This window comes from Moschus berezovskii, chromosome 24, assembly GCF_049115385.1.
Source record: "Moschus berezovskii isolate FMDL1 chromosome 24, NW_MosBer_1.0, whole genome shotgun sequence".
NCBI lineage: Eukaryota > Metazoa > Chordata > Mammalia > Artiodactyla > Moschidae > Moschus > Moschus berezovskii.
In genome coordinates, this window is record NC_142483.1 from 24708068 (window position 1) to 24723800 (window position 15733).

The 15733-nt window shown below is 40.2% G+C and overlaps 1 protein-coding gene across 14 annotated transcripts in view; it reads right to left on the reverse strand.

Annotated features, from left to right (window-relative positions):
• MAGI1 (membrane associated guanylate kinase, WW and PDZ domain containing 1) overlaps positions 1–15733 on the reverse strand; it is a 663463-nt gene that overhangs the window by 128804 nt on the left and 518926 nt on the right. For all 14 annotated transcript variants that reach the window (XM_055414277.2, XM_055414266.2, XM_055414267.2 and 11 more), the window contains exon 3: positions 5737–5856. In XM_055414277.2, the coding sequence (XP_055270252.2) occupies positions 5737–5856 (120 nt within the window). The remainder of the gene's footprint in view (positions 1–5736; positions 5857–15733) is intronic.

Sequence of the window (15733 nt, forward strand, 5' to 3'; positions counted from 1 at the left end):
ATTTCATACTGTTGATATAATAATGTAACACTCCCTTAAAAATGATGGCTCAGATGGTAAAGAATCTGCCTGTGGGAGATATAGGTTCGATTCCTGGGTTGGGAAGATCCCCTGGAGAAGGGAATGGCAACCCACTCCAGTATTCTTGCCTGAAGAATCCCACGGACAGAGGTGCCTGACAGGCTACAGTCTACTAGTAGCTACAGACTACCGTTAGACCTCTAAGGACAACAATCATGTCTGGTTTTGCTAAACATTTTATCATTAATGGTTAAATGAATGAATGCACAAACTAGTAAGAGACTCCACAAGAAGAGTATCCATTTCCAAGCAGCAGACTCCAGGCAAGATGAGTATTTTGGTCCTGCCTGGGACATGACCTTAATGAAAGGCATTTGGCCAGATTTGGTTCCCAATTCCTTTTAGTGTCTTAGACATTCTCTTTCTGGATCTCAGTTTTGTTTTCTGAAGAGATGAGCTCTAGTTTACTAGCTCCAGTTTACTGCCTTTCCAGTTTAAACTTTTACAACCCTGAAATTCTAAACCTCAAACAGATATTGGACCTGAAAGCATATTCAGAAGGTTATCAGGCCTTGAGGTTTTATTGGTTCATCCTACTTGTCTGCGCTGTATATGTCACAGAATGTACATGAAGAAGATCACCTGTCTTCTGTATTGACATCCTCTTTGGGAGGATTCAAAACTATGTTTTCCAAAAGGAGATTAGCTCTTAAAGATGAGCTTAGCTCTCCGAAGTCGGATGACTGAGAAGAGAAAGATCTTCTTGAGTAGGTCCTCAACCCTCCTTGCAGAAGCTTTCATTCTAGAACTGCCCTAGAAAATATGGCAGTCATCAGACACATGGTACTATTTAAGGCTAAATTAGTTTAAACTAAATTAATTTTAAAATCCAGCTTCTCAGTCACAAAAATCACATGTGGTCCGTGACTGCTGTGTTGGACAGCTTGGAATATTGAACATTTTCATCACTGAAGAAAAGTCCTGTTGGATGGCACTGGCTGTACAGGAAGTAAGAAATGATTCCCTGCTCCTCTATCTTTAGCACCAACGTTCTGACCTTTTCTTGGTTCACACTGCATTTGCTTTTGCGGGATTCAGGCTTTAGGGTTGGTGCTGACACACCTGAATTCATGAGATCCTCTGACAAGCTTCAGATCAAAGTCCACTTCTTCAAGGGGACTGACCCTAATGTTAGAGTCAATGGAGCACTCTTGTAGTTCTCTTCCCTGAACACTCATCATTTCTCTAGAAGCTGTTTATTTTGCCTCCCAAGATTGAGAGGCTGTAGAGTAGAGATCCTAGAGCCAGATAAGCCTGGGTTTGAATGCCAGCTCTATCTTGGGCTCACCATATGGAGTTAAAAAAACACAATGGGCATCTCTGGGCCTTATATTCTTCTTCTGTAAAATGGGGACAAACTGTACTCAGCTCATAGGATTACTGGATAATTGAGGTGTTACACATAATGCACTTTGAAAAGCACTCATCACATATATACCGGACAAACACTGTCAGAAATAAATCACTGGGAAGCATAAGCACCTTCAAAGGCAGAGCTACTTTGATCTTCTGCCCCATACATCACACCCCGTGCCATCGGATAATGTTGAAATGAACCATGTAGGCACAGAAGGGCTGCCTTTAAAACTGCACTGCCAGGAATTTCCTCTATAAATCTATTCAAAACAGTACAGTGAAACATTTGTACAAAGGTGTTCACGGCAGTATTGTTTACAAAACATTAAACAAGTGGGGGGCAGAGGCATCTTAAACGTCCACTTGCAGTGGGCTAGTTAAATAAATTATATAAATTCATACAATGGGATATTTTGCAGCATTTATAAAGAATGAGGTGGAACTGTGTGGGGTAACTGGAAAGATCTCCAAGATGTGTTAAGTCAACGGACAACAATACTTAGGTTTATGCCGTTTACGTCTACGTTTTTCTGAATCTTTGCACCAGACCCTTTAACAGAGGTTTCCTGTGAGGAGAAGGAGAATCAACTTAGACTTAAAGATGTTTAAGTTCTTTATTCTAGAAAGAATTCCATCATGTATATTCATTACTTTTACTTCAAGCTGTTTAAAAGTCTTGCTTTGAAGAGTGATTTGTGTTGCGGTGTTTTCCTCTTTGGAGCCAGGTCAGGCCAAGAGGAAAACAATGCGAGCAAGGGAAACAGACAGTGAGCACCTAGGGAAGTAAATAAAGATATTTTACTGGTAAATTCACTAGTTTACTGACTAGGAGAAGGAGAAGAGAATCCATCCAACAGGGTGGCAATTTGGGGCCAGTCGTGTGTGTAAATATAAGAGCTAATGCTGACACAGAGCTTACGTGTGTCAGACACTGTGCTCAGCCCTTTCCAATTATTGTCTCATTTAATCCTACCTATGAGAAAGCACTATTATTATCCTCATTTTACCGAAGGGAAAATGGAGACATGGAGCATTAAGTAACTTGCCGGAGGGCACACAGCTCAACAGCAAAGGGGCTGAGACTTAAACTCTGGAGGGGCCACAGCCCAGCCTGCAGGCTTGTTAGTGTCCAATTGACAGAATCACCATTAAGGGGGCCCAGAGGGGCTCACAAACATCTCTCCAGCCCTATCCCTGTAACACTATCTGGCATATCATAAAAATTCCGTTTTGCTTTCACCTTATGAAAGTCAATAAATACAATACATTCCAATTGCTACCAAAAAATTATGAGCCATCTCATACAGCAGGGAAATCATACAGCCAAAAGGTCAAAAGGCTGAAGAACACAGGTAAATGGCTAAAAAACACTGGACCCATATGCAGCATGAGAATTTCAACTCTAAAATAACTGAGTGACATTCACAGAAAGATGGATGACTAGACATTTTCTGAGAAACTTTTTCCTGTTGTTACCCAGCAAGAAGTTGGGTGAAAGTACTAATGGTCTAGTATCACAACTTTTTAGTTACATCAATATCATCATCTTGGCATTTCCAGGAAAGATCATGGGATCTAAAAATCCAACAGCTGGGTCTGTTTCCTGGCTCTCGCCTTCTGGAACCAGCTGCACAACCTTAAGAAAGTCCCTAAGTGCTACCTGGTCTAAGCATCCCCATCTAAAAAGCTGGGGATAATAGCTACCTCTGTCAAAGCGATAAAATTAATGGGGAAAAAACTGACTCCACCTATGTGCCACTTGTAACATAAACACCTCAATAAAATGAATTGATTTTCTTTTTTGTCCCAGATATGCTATTGCCTAAATACATGCTTTTCCTTTTCAACAAAGTACTCTTTGGCTTTGCACAGCCACTCCCACCCTTAACCTCTCCAAACATGCAAATGAATATTTTTTATATCCCAGATTAAAGCTCCTCTGATGGTCATAATAAGTGATTTCAGACAGGACAACTCACTTTCTTACAGGAAAGAGGATCGACACTTGCTCTCTTCTCAGCCACGTGAATTTTTAACCAAATTCACATTTACAAGACAACACACTGAAGAAACTCTTGGTATATCCACTGAGCCCCCATCCCTTTTCTAACCTCACAACTAGGTCAATTCTTTTTTATTGGAGGACAAATACTTTACAATATTGTGATGGCTTCTGCCATACATCAACATGAATCAGTCATAGGTATACATAGGTCCCCTCCCTCTTAAACCTCCTTCCCATCCCACCCCTCTAGGTTGTCACAGAGCACCAGATTTGGGTTCCCTGCGTTATACCACTGGCTATCTATTTTCCACATGATAATGTATATGTTTCAGTGCTACTTTCTCAAATCATCCCACCCTCTCCTTCCCTCACTTTGTCCAAAAGCCTGTTCTTTATGTCTGCGACTCCTTTCTGCCCTGCAAATAGGATCAGGGGTATCATCTTTCTAGATTCCATATATATGTATTAATATACGATATTTGTCTCACTCTTTCTGACTTACTTCACTCTTCATCCATCTCATTACTTCACTCTTCATCCATTTCATTAGAACTGACTCAAATGCATTTCTTTTTATTGCTAAGTAATATTCCCTTGTATATATGTACCAGTCTTCTTCCTTGGGGCACCCTCAGATCTCCCAGCCCACCAATCCCCAGTCAAATCCCAATACTTCAAGGAAACTACAACAATGGATAACCAGCAATATTGGCTCAGACAATAAAGAATCTGCCTGCAGTGCGGGAGACCTGGGTTCGATCCCTGGGTTGGGAAGACCCCCTGGAGAAGGGAATGGCTGCCCATTCCAGTATTCTGACCTGGAGAATTCCATGGACAGATGAGCCTGGCAGGCTACAGTCCATGGAGTTGCAAAGAATTGGACATGATTGAGTGACTTTCACAACAATGGATAACCACCAATACTCAAAACAAATCTTCCTGTATTCACAATCAGGAATCTCATTAATATCTACCTAATGTTAAATGTACATTCAAAATTTGGACATGAAGAGTAGACACAAAGTTAATGTTCTTCCCTGTACCCACTGCAAAAAATGCCCCTGAAACAGGGGCAATTATCACATCAAAGTTATAATGCCCCTAATAAAATAAGTCTATTTTGTATTCATCCTTTGTTTTTAAGTCTCATCTGGAAAACGGCACTGTGTTCGTCCCATAAATCCAGATTTTGAGAGTTTCTAAAAAGTACACAAAACTTAAGAGCTTGTTCCAGTTATTAACAGTATCAGTATGTCCTTCTGTCTCAAATAATGACACTCAACAAAGCAATCAAGCTATAATTCTATCTTCAGAAGATGTAAGTTTAATTTTCTCCCCACATTAAGCTTTGATCTCATCGTACAGATTTACTTTCACCTATGTGAAATGATTTATACTCATGTTATTCAACACAGTCATGTGTTGAAATATTAAAAAATGTTTATTCAAAAAGACCTAGTTAAATAAATTATGGTCCACATATTCAGGAGATTACTTAGTCACTTAAAAAAGCACTCTAGTATCGAACCTCAAAGACTCAGAAGACATACTTTCATGATATAAAAGAGCAAGATGCCAAATAGCATATAGTATACACCTTCTATATAAAACAGGGAAGATGTGAGAACATACGTATGAAAAAAATACATGTATGTGTACACTTGCATATATCTGTTTGCATTTACAGTAAAAAAAAAAACTTCAGAAGAGTAATGAGAAATGAATAACACTGGTTTTAATATCTGGGGAAAAGAGAAATGGAAATTAGGCAGGTGGAAGATAGATCTAGGAAAGAGCTTACTTCTGAATACTTCTGAAATATTCTGCTTTGAAATATTTCATGAAAATGTATCACCTACTCAAAAATATATTAAACATCAATTGGTGGTACAAATGACATTCCAGTCCTTTTGACACTAGAACACCACCACCTATAAGGTCACATTTTATGCTATGAGTCTTCTTCCTCTTCTTTCTAATACCATACATACCCATATTAAACACACACACACACACACACACGCCCACACTCACCCGTGCCTGCATTTAAATCAACAAATTAAAGGAAAAAAATCCTGGAGGGAAAAAAAAAAAAATCCAAATTATTTTTAAAGAGCTCCATAAAGCCTTATTCCATATATTTTATTATTATTAATCCCATTAAGGTGAACTGCCATCTCCTACAGATGTTTAGACTTCACCAGTCCACAGAACATCTCTGCCTCAATGGCTCAGGATCCTCTGTGGTGCCCAGCAGAGAGGCACGCTCACTGCTGCCACACAGATCAGCTCACCTTCATAGGTGCCGACTTCTAGAAGAGTCCCGCTCTGCTCGAGGTCCAAGAACTCCTTCACAGTCAGAAAGTTATAGTCCACGCCAGGTACCTCTCCTTCTCTGGGAGACCGGGTTGTGCCTGTAGCAGACAAGACAAAAGGCGCAAGAAAACATCAGTCCGCTGAAAGAGGAAGCGCCCCATCCAGGTGTAATTAAAATAACCAGTTCAGTAAGTACCTAAGCTGACAGACCCACCTACTAAGACAGCGACCTGGCAAAGGTAACGTCTTTCTAGCAGAAAAGCATCCTGACTTCCATCCTCTCGTGCCTGGGCCCCTCAAATACCAGAAAGAGAAAACCAAACACAGCAAGGCAACCCAGAGAGATTTTTATCACTTAAAAAAATGATGAATGCACTGAATGAAAACAGTGAACTGTATTTTATACAGACAACCTTCACAATCAGCAGCTTTCAGGGCTCCAGTAAATTCTAAAAACATTATCCACCTTAAGCTCAGAGCCTAAGGGGTTTATATTTTTACCACAGGCCTCGAAATTCTTGTGTTCCTCAATATATCCGGCAACTTCCAATGTAATAAGCCCTTTGAAGAAAATGACACCCGCTGCATAAACACATCACTAGAGAAATTCAATTGCCCAAGATCTGTGGCTGGATACCTCCCAGGGATCAAAATATCGCTCTGTCTCCATGTAATTAATATGTTTGGCAAAAAGAGGCCACCCGTAATTTCTGACAGGAGAAAAAGGACACTGCATTTGATAGAAAATTCTCCCCCTGAATTAATCTCATCATTCATTCAAAGACTCATAAATATAACAATTCTTCTTATGAAATAACACAGAACTTCTAGAATATTTAAGTCACCCAGCTGAGGTGCTGGGCGAAAGACCTATCATTTTAGCTCAGTCAACCTCAATCAAAAGTGTGGAAGGAGTGTGATTTACACTCAACCTAAAAAAAAAAATAAACCATAAGCAATTTTGCAGTACATACTACGAATCTATATTAAATGGTAGGGGAGATTAAAAAAAATAAAAGCAAAATTTATGATTTCTGTTCCAACATTCAAGTTAGGTAGGGCATACAAACCAACATGGGCTCATTCTGCAAGGCACAATTACCCATAGTGCTTTTAAGTCATTTTTTTTTTAATATAATAAGCAGGAATTTTTTCCCCTAGTCCTATTTCTAATTCTCCCTAAAAAGCAATTAAATAACCAACTGTATGTTGTCTCCAGTGTTCACGACAGAACAATCTCTGATTGCCTGCCCATGTGAATTTCCATGAGTCTACAGTGGATATCCAGAATTATTTTAGGTCAAAAACTCAACACTTCTTACATATTTTACTTAAGCAAAACACATTTTTAAACAAGTCCAATTTTTCTAAATCTGAAATCTGAGTGTTAAAAAGAGCTGCAAATTATCCATAGTACCAGTTATGTTACAAATGTTTGCTTGTCATGCTCAGCACACCAGGACTTTCTGGTATAGAAGCCTGCTTGTGTAGTGTCCATAAGTCTATTCTTAACCTGTTTCCTAAGTTGTTCCCGTTTCTTGCTTCCCTGGCAGACTATGACACCCTTGAGGTACTTTACAATGTTTAAATTTACATCTCGGGTGTCAGGCATACAGTGGGTACTCCAGAAGCATAAAGAGTACCATATACTGCTGCTGAGCAGGTACACACAGAAGGGAATAATGAATTCATGGTCTGTCTGGTTCCTGAGCTTCTGTTGTTTCTCAGTTCCTAACCTGTGAAATAAGGATAATAAACTACCTATACGTTTGTTGTGTGCATTGAATAAGACAAGGCTTTTAAAAGGCCTAACTCAGTACCTGCTACCAGATACACAGTTTATGTTATTATGAGAATGAAATGAGTTGGTATTATAGTTCAAATTATATACATAATTGAGCTTCCCCGGTGGCTCAGATGGCAAAGAATCTGCATGCAATGCAGAAGACCCTGCTTTGATCCCTGGTTGGGAAAGATACCCTGAAGAAGGGAACGGCAATACACTCCAGTATTCTTGCCTAGAAAACTCCATGAATGAGAAGCTTGGCGAGCTACAGTCCATGGGGATGCAAAGAGCCAGACATGACTGAGAGACTAACACTTTCACTCTTTTCAGGGTCCAGTTGAGAAAAAAATCAGGGCATAGACAAGAACAATAGGACAGAGGTGATAAAAAGCAATGAGATTTCTGTTATGAATTGTGAACGCTTTAAACAGCTGCAAGAGAGTACATAGGATAGATGTGTTCAAAGTACATCAACTCATCAGGCCATGCTAGGTTTAGATTTTAAAGACAGAAACCGCTGATGGAGTATGTAAGAAAAACAGAAGAATATGACCTGGGCAAACGGGATGTCTACTTACAGACATCAAGAAGATGGGGAAATGGTGTAGAAGGGGAAAAAAAGGAAGAGTTCACTTCTGAATATGTGAAAGCTTGAGATGCCAATCAGACACCTAGATGTAGAGAGCTCTGGACAGCTGAATATGTAAATCTAAAAATCAGATGGGTGGTTGGGCCCTAAATTTGAGAGTTATCACTAAGCCACTGGCATTTGAAGGCAAGAGAAAGAAAGAAAGAATCTAGGGGGAGAGACAGTATAGAAAAAGCAGTCAAGAAGTCTGCCTTAAACACAAAAACTTTACAATTTTTGGAAACTGAGAAGAGGAAAAGATCCTCAGAGGAGATGAAGAGGCAGCTGTCAACAAAGCAGGAGCAGAGGAGGAGGGTGTGATGTCTCAGAGCCAAGTGCAAAAGCTGTTTAGCCAGCTATTTGGAAAACACAAACAGTCTACATCACACTGGGAAATTCCAGTGGAGGGCAAGAACAGAATCTCTTTGAAACTTGCTGTGAAAGAATCTGTACTAAATATGTTCTATACGGCAACTTTCACATTCAAGTCACCACACCAAAATTCTATTAACTAAATCCATCCCTCCATCCCCAGGGCCCCCAAATGCGGATAAATAAGTAAGACCAAACAGAAGATTTGTTGTTGTTTTTTTAAGTCTTCCACACCAGACAATATTTTGGTTTTTCTCCCCCTCCTGTAATCACCTTATCGTTGACATTTCTTCTAGTCGTGTTTTCTGAACCAATTTGTCAGAGTAACTGTTAAGACAACACTAACCTCTGAGACTTAATTTCCTGAAAGGATTGAAAATAATCAACAACTTGGAGAAAAATGGTACATTTTAGAGGAAAAATGAAAACAAGCAGACACCATTTTCCCTTGGAAATAAATACGCTTAGAATGGCCTTTAAGCAGTGGGGGAAGGGGGTGGGGAGGATTCATCTCCACCCACAAAACCTTCAGGGTTTACTACCCAGACAAAACCTTTCCTCTCTGCAGGCCAGCAGGAGCTTACTGGAGTTATCCTCTGAGCAACCAGCCCTGGGCCTGGTCCACATGACCAGGCTCCCATTCAGAGATGCTAGGGAGAAAGGGCCTGGGAGGGGACCCCGCCCTCTCTTTTCTTCTAGCAGAATGACAGGCTGCCTGCTGGACACACGCCTGGCAGATGGCATTTCAAAGGTTTTTCAGGGGCCATCTGGGGTGGGTACAATTATTACAAACCACACTTCTAACAAAGCCAGAAGGGCTGCTTCCTGGCAGAAGAGAAGTAAAACAAATTCTACTATGTTTCTCAGGGACAGTGTATTAAAAAAAAAAAAATCACCAGGCTGACAAATGGAGGTTGCTTACAGCTTACTATACTGTCTTTTGTTGGTCCAGCTAGAAATCAGGGCAACAATATCTTGCAGCTACTATGTTTCAACAAACACAGAGCTCACCTCCTGGCCTTCCAAAAGAAAAAAGAGATAATCAAACATTAGGAAAAAAAGAATAGCTTCCACTTATTTGATGCTTACCTATATCTTAGGTAAAGTGTTCAACAATTAATCAATAGTGCTATAGCTAATCTTTCTCAGAAACACAGAAGGATAGCTATTATACTCACTTTATTGATGAGAAAGCTGATACCCAGAGAAGCAAAGTAACCTTCCCAAGGTCACATACAACTCAGCTGGGCAGAGCTATGATTTGAAAGTAGGCAATCTGACTTTAGTCATTTGAAATCATTGTTGTCCAAAAGAACTTTCTGCCATATGGGAAATGTTTCATAGATGTGAGTCTAAGATGGTAGCCACGAGCCACATCTGGTTATTATTATTTTTATTAAATACATTTCAGGTGCACAGCATTAAAGTACAACATATATACACATGTAGCTATTGATATGTGGCTAACATGACAGAGGAACTGAATTGAAATTTTATCCAATGTTAATTACTTTAGATTTAAAGAAGCACATTTCTAAACCAGGAGGGCATTTCCAGTACTATGTTCAATACTGTGCCCCCAAAGCACTTTCAGCTTTTGAAATAAAAATAAGAAACCTATCAAATTGCTTGAGAAGGAAATGGCAACCCACTCCAGTATTCTTGTCTGTGAAATGCCATGGACACAGAAGCCTGGCAAACTACAGTCCACAGGGTCACAAAGAGTCAACATGACTTACTGACTTAACAACAACAATCAAACTGCAGAATCTTGTACTCAAACAGGAAACTCATCCTTTAAAAACCTCTTATCCGCTTTGAAAAATGACAGTCAAGCTTTACGTTTTGTACTAAAAATTCTGTTTGGTTTCTTTTGGAAATGGTATCTTGGGAAAAAAGTCTTCTTAGATATTTGTGCCATCACTTTTGGCAGCCAAAACAAAAACCAAAGGCAACAAGATCAAAACAAAAACAGTCCTCCAAAATACACACACACAAAAAGTGAGTTCCTGTGAATATAGGAACGAGTAAATGAAATACGGTAGATTTGCCTTAGGAATTTTTTTTTTTTTTGCTCTGTAAAGAAGTACTACTTAGATGCCCAAGCAGTTATGAGAAAGAATATCCATAATACACAGTTAAGTAACATAAAGTACAAAAATAATCACTGCATTTTATTGAAAAAGAGAAAAGAAAGCCCTATGGGTGCTACATGTTTTCTGAGTTAATAAATAGTTAAATGGATGGAATAAATCCTTAACAGTGGTAACCAGAAGAGGGTGGGTGCAGAAATGGGAGGAGAAAAAAAAATTGTTTCTTTACATTCCTCTGAATTGTACCGCTGTACTTGTAGTTAGTTGTTTTGGTATTTTATAAATCGAATAAAATAATTAAAATGATAAAATAATCCTGAAAGTCCTGATTCTTAGGCATCCTACTCAAACAACTTCAATATTAGCTTAATCCTTGCAAGAATATGACAAAGAATAGAGGCTCCAACTGAATCAACACACAATACATTCCAAGGTTTCCCACTTCATAGAAAGCTAGCAACAAGGACCTCAATACTTGCCTTTAGCTATGAATAGGTTGTGGTTGTTCAGTCGCTCAGTCATGTCTGACACTTTGTGACCTAAAGTTAGGAGAAGGTGGCAATATTTTTCTGCCTGATTTTGGTTTTTAAATCTCAAACAATTCATCACTTACACAGAGTCTTTTTTAAGTGTTAAAATTTAACAAGATTTGCACCAGAGAAGTGAATACTATCAGCCTTTTATGCACCAGATAAATGAATTTGAGCTATGCCCTGCTGACTGTCTCAGTATGAATTAGCAGTACCCCCAAAAGTTTGCCTCCAAAGCTTGAGTGGCTGCTTGCTTCTTGGGCACATTGTATGTTCATAAACTTTCGGTGTACCTGGCATGAGGGAATCTTGATGAGGAAATCAAAAAACTACCTTCCTTATCATCAAACTCCACAAACTATGGCTACAGAGAATGAGATGGTTGGACAGCATCACCGAATCAATGGATACGCGTTTAAGCAAACTGACAGACAGTGGAGGACAGGGAAGCCTGGTGTGCTGCAGTCCATGGTATCGCAGAATCTCACACAACTGAGCGACTGAACAACAGCAAATGGCTACAGAAACAAAACCAGGTTTGGAGCTCATCTGCATTCTCTCCTTCTTTCTAGAATTTCTCTTGAAATATCCAGTTCAAGCAGGAAAAAAATTTTAGAAGTGAAACACTAATATGCTATTTCCTACTGCTAAGTGTTCCCAATACCATTAAGTTTCAAGGCAAGTCATCACTCCAACTGGCCTCAAGGCCAGGCTGCTAGTAGAGGGATCATTCCTAAGAGTAAATTGTTAATGCTCAATGGGATCATTTGATGTTAACTTCATCTGGGTTTTGCTTATCCAAATGTAACGAGAGTTTCAAAAATCATAGTCACTCCATCTGCTTACAGGTTAAGGAAACAAGTGTTTATGTTGCTTGAAATTCATTAGATATCCAAGATAACCTCATAGTCTTTATTCTTTAGTTGCCAGAGATAAAGCAGAGTAGAACATGCTTTTTCCCCAAATCCACTCAGTTACCTGCCACTCACAATTCTTCCCCCGTGGCTCAGTGGAAAAATCTGCCTGCAATGCAGGAGCCACAGGTTAGACCCCTATGTCGGAAAGATCCCTTCAAGGAGGGCTCCAGTATTCTTGCCTGGAGAATCCCATGGACAGAGGAACCTTGCAGGCTACAGTCCCTGGGGTCACTAAGAGTTGAAAACGAATGAAGTGACTTGGCATGCACGCACATGGTTTTTGACATATTCTGAGACCAAAAGAAATGCTTAACTACTATATACCTATTCAGTTCAGTTGCTCAGTCGTGTCCGACTCTTTGCGACCCCGTGAATCACAGCACGCCAGGCCTCCCTGTCCATCACCAACTCCCGGAGTTCACTCAAACTCATGTCCATCGAGTCAGTGATGCCATCCAGCCATCTCATTCTCGGTCGTCCCCTTCTCCTCCCACCCCCAATCCTTCCCAGCACCAGAGTCTTTTCCAGTGAGTCCACTCTTCGCATGAGGTGGCCAAAGTATTGCAGTTTCAGCTTTAGCATCAGTCCTTCCAATGAACACCCAGGACTGATCTCCTCTAGAATGGACTGGTTGGATCTCCTTGCAGTCCAAGGGACTCTCAAGAGTCTTCTCCAGCAACACAGTTCAAAAGCATCAATTCTTCGGCGATCAGCTTTCTTCACAGTCCAACTCTCACATCCATACCTGACCACTGGGAAAACCATAGCCTTGACTAGACGGACCTTCGTTGGCAAATTAATGTCTCTGCTTTTTAATATACTATCTAGGTTGGTCATAACTTTTCTTCCAAGGAGCAAGCGTCTTTTAATTTCATGGCTGCAATCAGCATCCACAGTGATTTTGGACTTCATGGGAAATATACCTATTCAGTTCAGTTCAGTTGCTCAGTCGTGTCCGACTCTCCGCGACCCCATGAATCACAGCACGCCAGGCCTCCCTGTCCATCACCAACTCCCGGAGTACACTCAAACCCATGTCCACAGAGTCGGTGATGCCATCCAGCCATCTCATTCTCCGTCGTCCCCTTCTCCTCACGCCCCCAACCTTTCCCAGCATCAGAGTCTTTTCCAGTGAGTCAACCCGTCATCTATTAGAATGGGCTAAAAAAAAAAAAAAACCTTACAGTACCAGATGCTAGTGAAAACATGGAGCAACTGGAACTTTTTTATACATTGTTGGTAAAGATGAAAAATGGTATAGCCACTTGAAAAAGAGTTTGGCAGTTTGTTAAAAAGTTAAACATAAATCTACATAGGACCCCAAAATCACACTCTTAAATGTTTATCCTCAATAAATGAAAACTCACATTTACACAAAAACGTATATACAAATGTTTACAGCAGCTCTACACATAATCAGCCCAAAACAGATAGGACAACCGGAATGTGCTTCAATTGACAATTGGATACACAGTGTTAAGTCCTTACAATGAACTCAACAGAAGTTTAAATGTACACAACATGGATTACTGCCAAATACATTTCAATAAGTGTAAAAAAAAGGCCAGACTCAAAAGGCTAGATACTGCATACTCCATTTCAGTGATAGTCTATAAAAGGCAAAACTACAAAAGAGATGCAGAATAAACCAGTTGTCGCCAGGTGTATGGTTGACGTTGACTACAGGAGGCAGCACCAGGGAATGGGAGGAGTGGAGAGGGTTTGAGGAGGCAGTACAGTTCTGCATTCTGATTGTGGTGGAGGTGAAGGACAATGTACTTCTCAAAACCTACAGAACAGTAAATGACGAAGAGCAGATTTTACTGTCATAAAACTTCAAAAAGGAAACACTCAGCATTACCTACAATGAACAATCAGTTCCAGCCTGTCATAAACAACAACTAAAATTAAATACAACAAAAATAAAATTGGTTCCTTTTCTCTAGAGTCTGAGGCTCTGAGCCTGAAGTCCACATTCTCTTATTACAAAGGGAGATTAACAAACATTAGCGACTTATTAGCACCAAACTGAGACTTTCTCCTTAACACAATTACAAGCATTTTTTTTTTTTTAATTACAGAGAGAGTCATATGCTTAGTATTAGATTAGATCTTCAAGTAACATCAAGAACACTGCTTAAAATCATCTCACTTTATCACTAAAGTCATGTTGGGAACCACGAGGAGTAGTTCTCTACCAACCAGGAAAACCCAGGACAGACATTAGAGCCTCTAGTTTTTAAGGTGGCAAACGGTAGTTTCAGAGTCCTACTCCATCACCTTACTCTCTAAAGAATTTAGTTTGCTCCATCCAAGTCTGTTTCCTCACCTACATTGAGGGTGGAAAAAGATAAAATCATTAATATTTAAAATAACAATTTTTAAGGACTAAAAATACCTACACCTCTGGGCTTTGTGCAAGTACAAAGGGAAACAAGGTGTGTGCTGCTCCCATCATGGTGTCCAGCGGGGACAGACTACCCGAAACAAAAGTAGGTGATGTGCATCTGACTTGGATTTGGCTAGTTTGGAAACTCAGAGGTGAGTTTCATCAACACTCTTGGAGATATGTTCAAGGAGAAAAACCTCTCTGCATATGATTTAAACACATTACATATTATTTTGTATTCCTGCTAGATATTCTCACAGTCAAACCTGTGTCATTTCTGGTCCTCAGTTAATGCAACCTTCTTTACCCCGGCTAGGAGATCATCTGCCTATTTACCATGTCAACCCCATCGATGTCATTTCAACATAAAAATGGAAGGAAGGTATGTCCTACAACTAAGCAATCTTTATGTTTTTACCTAACTCTTTGGCTCCAATAAGTCCTAACTCTTTGGCTCCAATTCATGAACGCTCATGTCCTCTTGTCACCATCCCATAAATACAAATCTTGTAGCATGTGCCATAACAAACATTTTTCTATGAGTACATGTCCTTTTCTCCCGGCAATCTTGATTCCAGCTTGTGCTTCTTCCAGCCCAGCGTTCCTCATGATGTACTCTGCATATAAGTTAAATAAACAAGGTGACAATATACAGCCTTGACATACTCCTTTTCCTATTTGGAACCAGTCTGTTGTTCCATGTACAGTTCTGACTGTTGCTTCCTGACCTGCATACAGGTTTCTCAAGAGACAGGTCAGGTGGTCTGGTATGCCCATCTCTTTCAGAATGTTCCACAGTTTATTGTGATCCACACAGTCAAAGGCTTTGGCATAGTCAATGAAGCAGAAATAGATGGTTTTCTGGAACTCTCTTGCTTTCTCCATGATCCAGCCGATGGCTGTGAGAGTTGGACTGTGAAGAAAGCTGATCACCAAAGAATTGATGCTTTTGAACTGTGGTGTTGGAGAAGACTCTTGAGAGTCCCTTGGACTGCAAGGAGATCTAACCAGTCCATTCTAAAGGAGATCGATCCTGGGTGTTCATTGGAAGGACTGATGCTAAAGCTGAAACTGCAATACTTTGGCCACCTCATGCAATGAGTTGACTCACTGGAAAAGACTCTGATGCTGGGAAAGGTTGGGGGCTGGAGGAGACGGGGACGACCGAGAATGAGATGGCTGGATGGCATCACCAACTCTGTGGACATGAGTTTGAGTGAACTCCGGGAGTTGGTGATGGACAGGGAGGCCTGGCGTGCT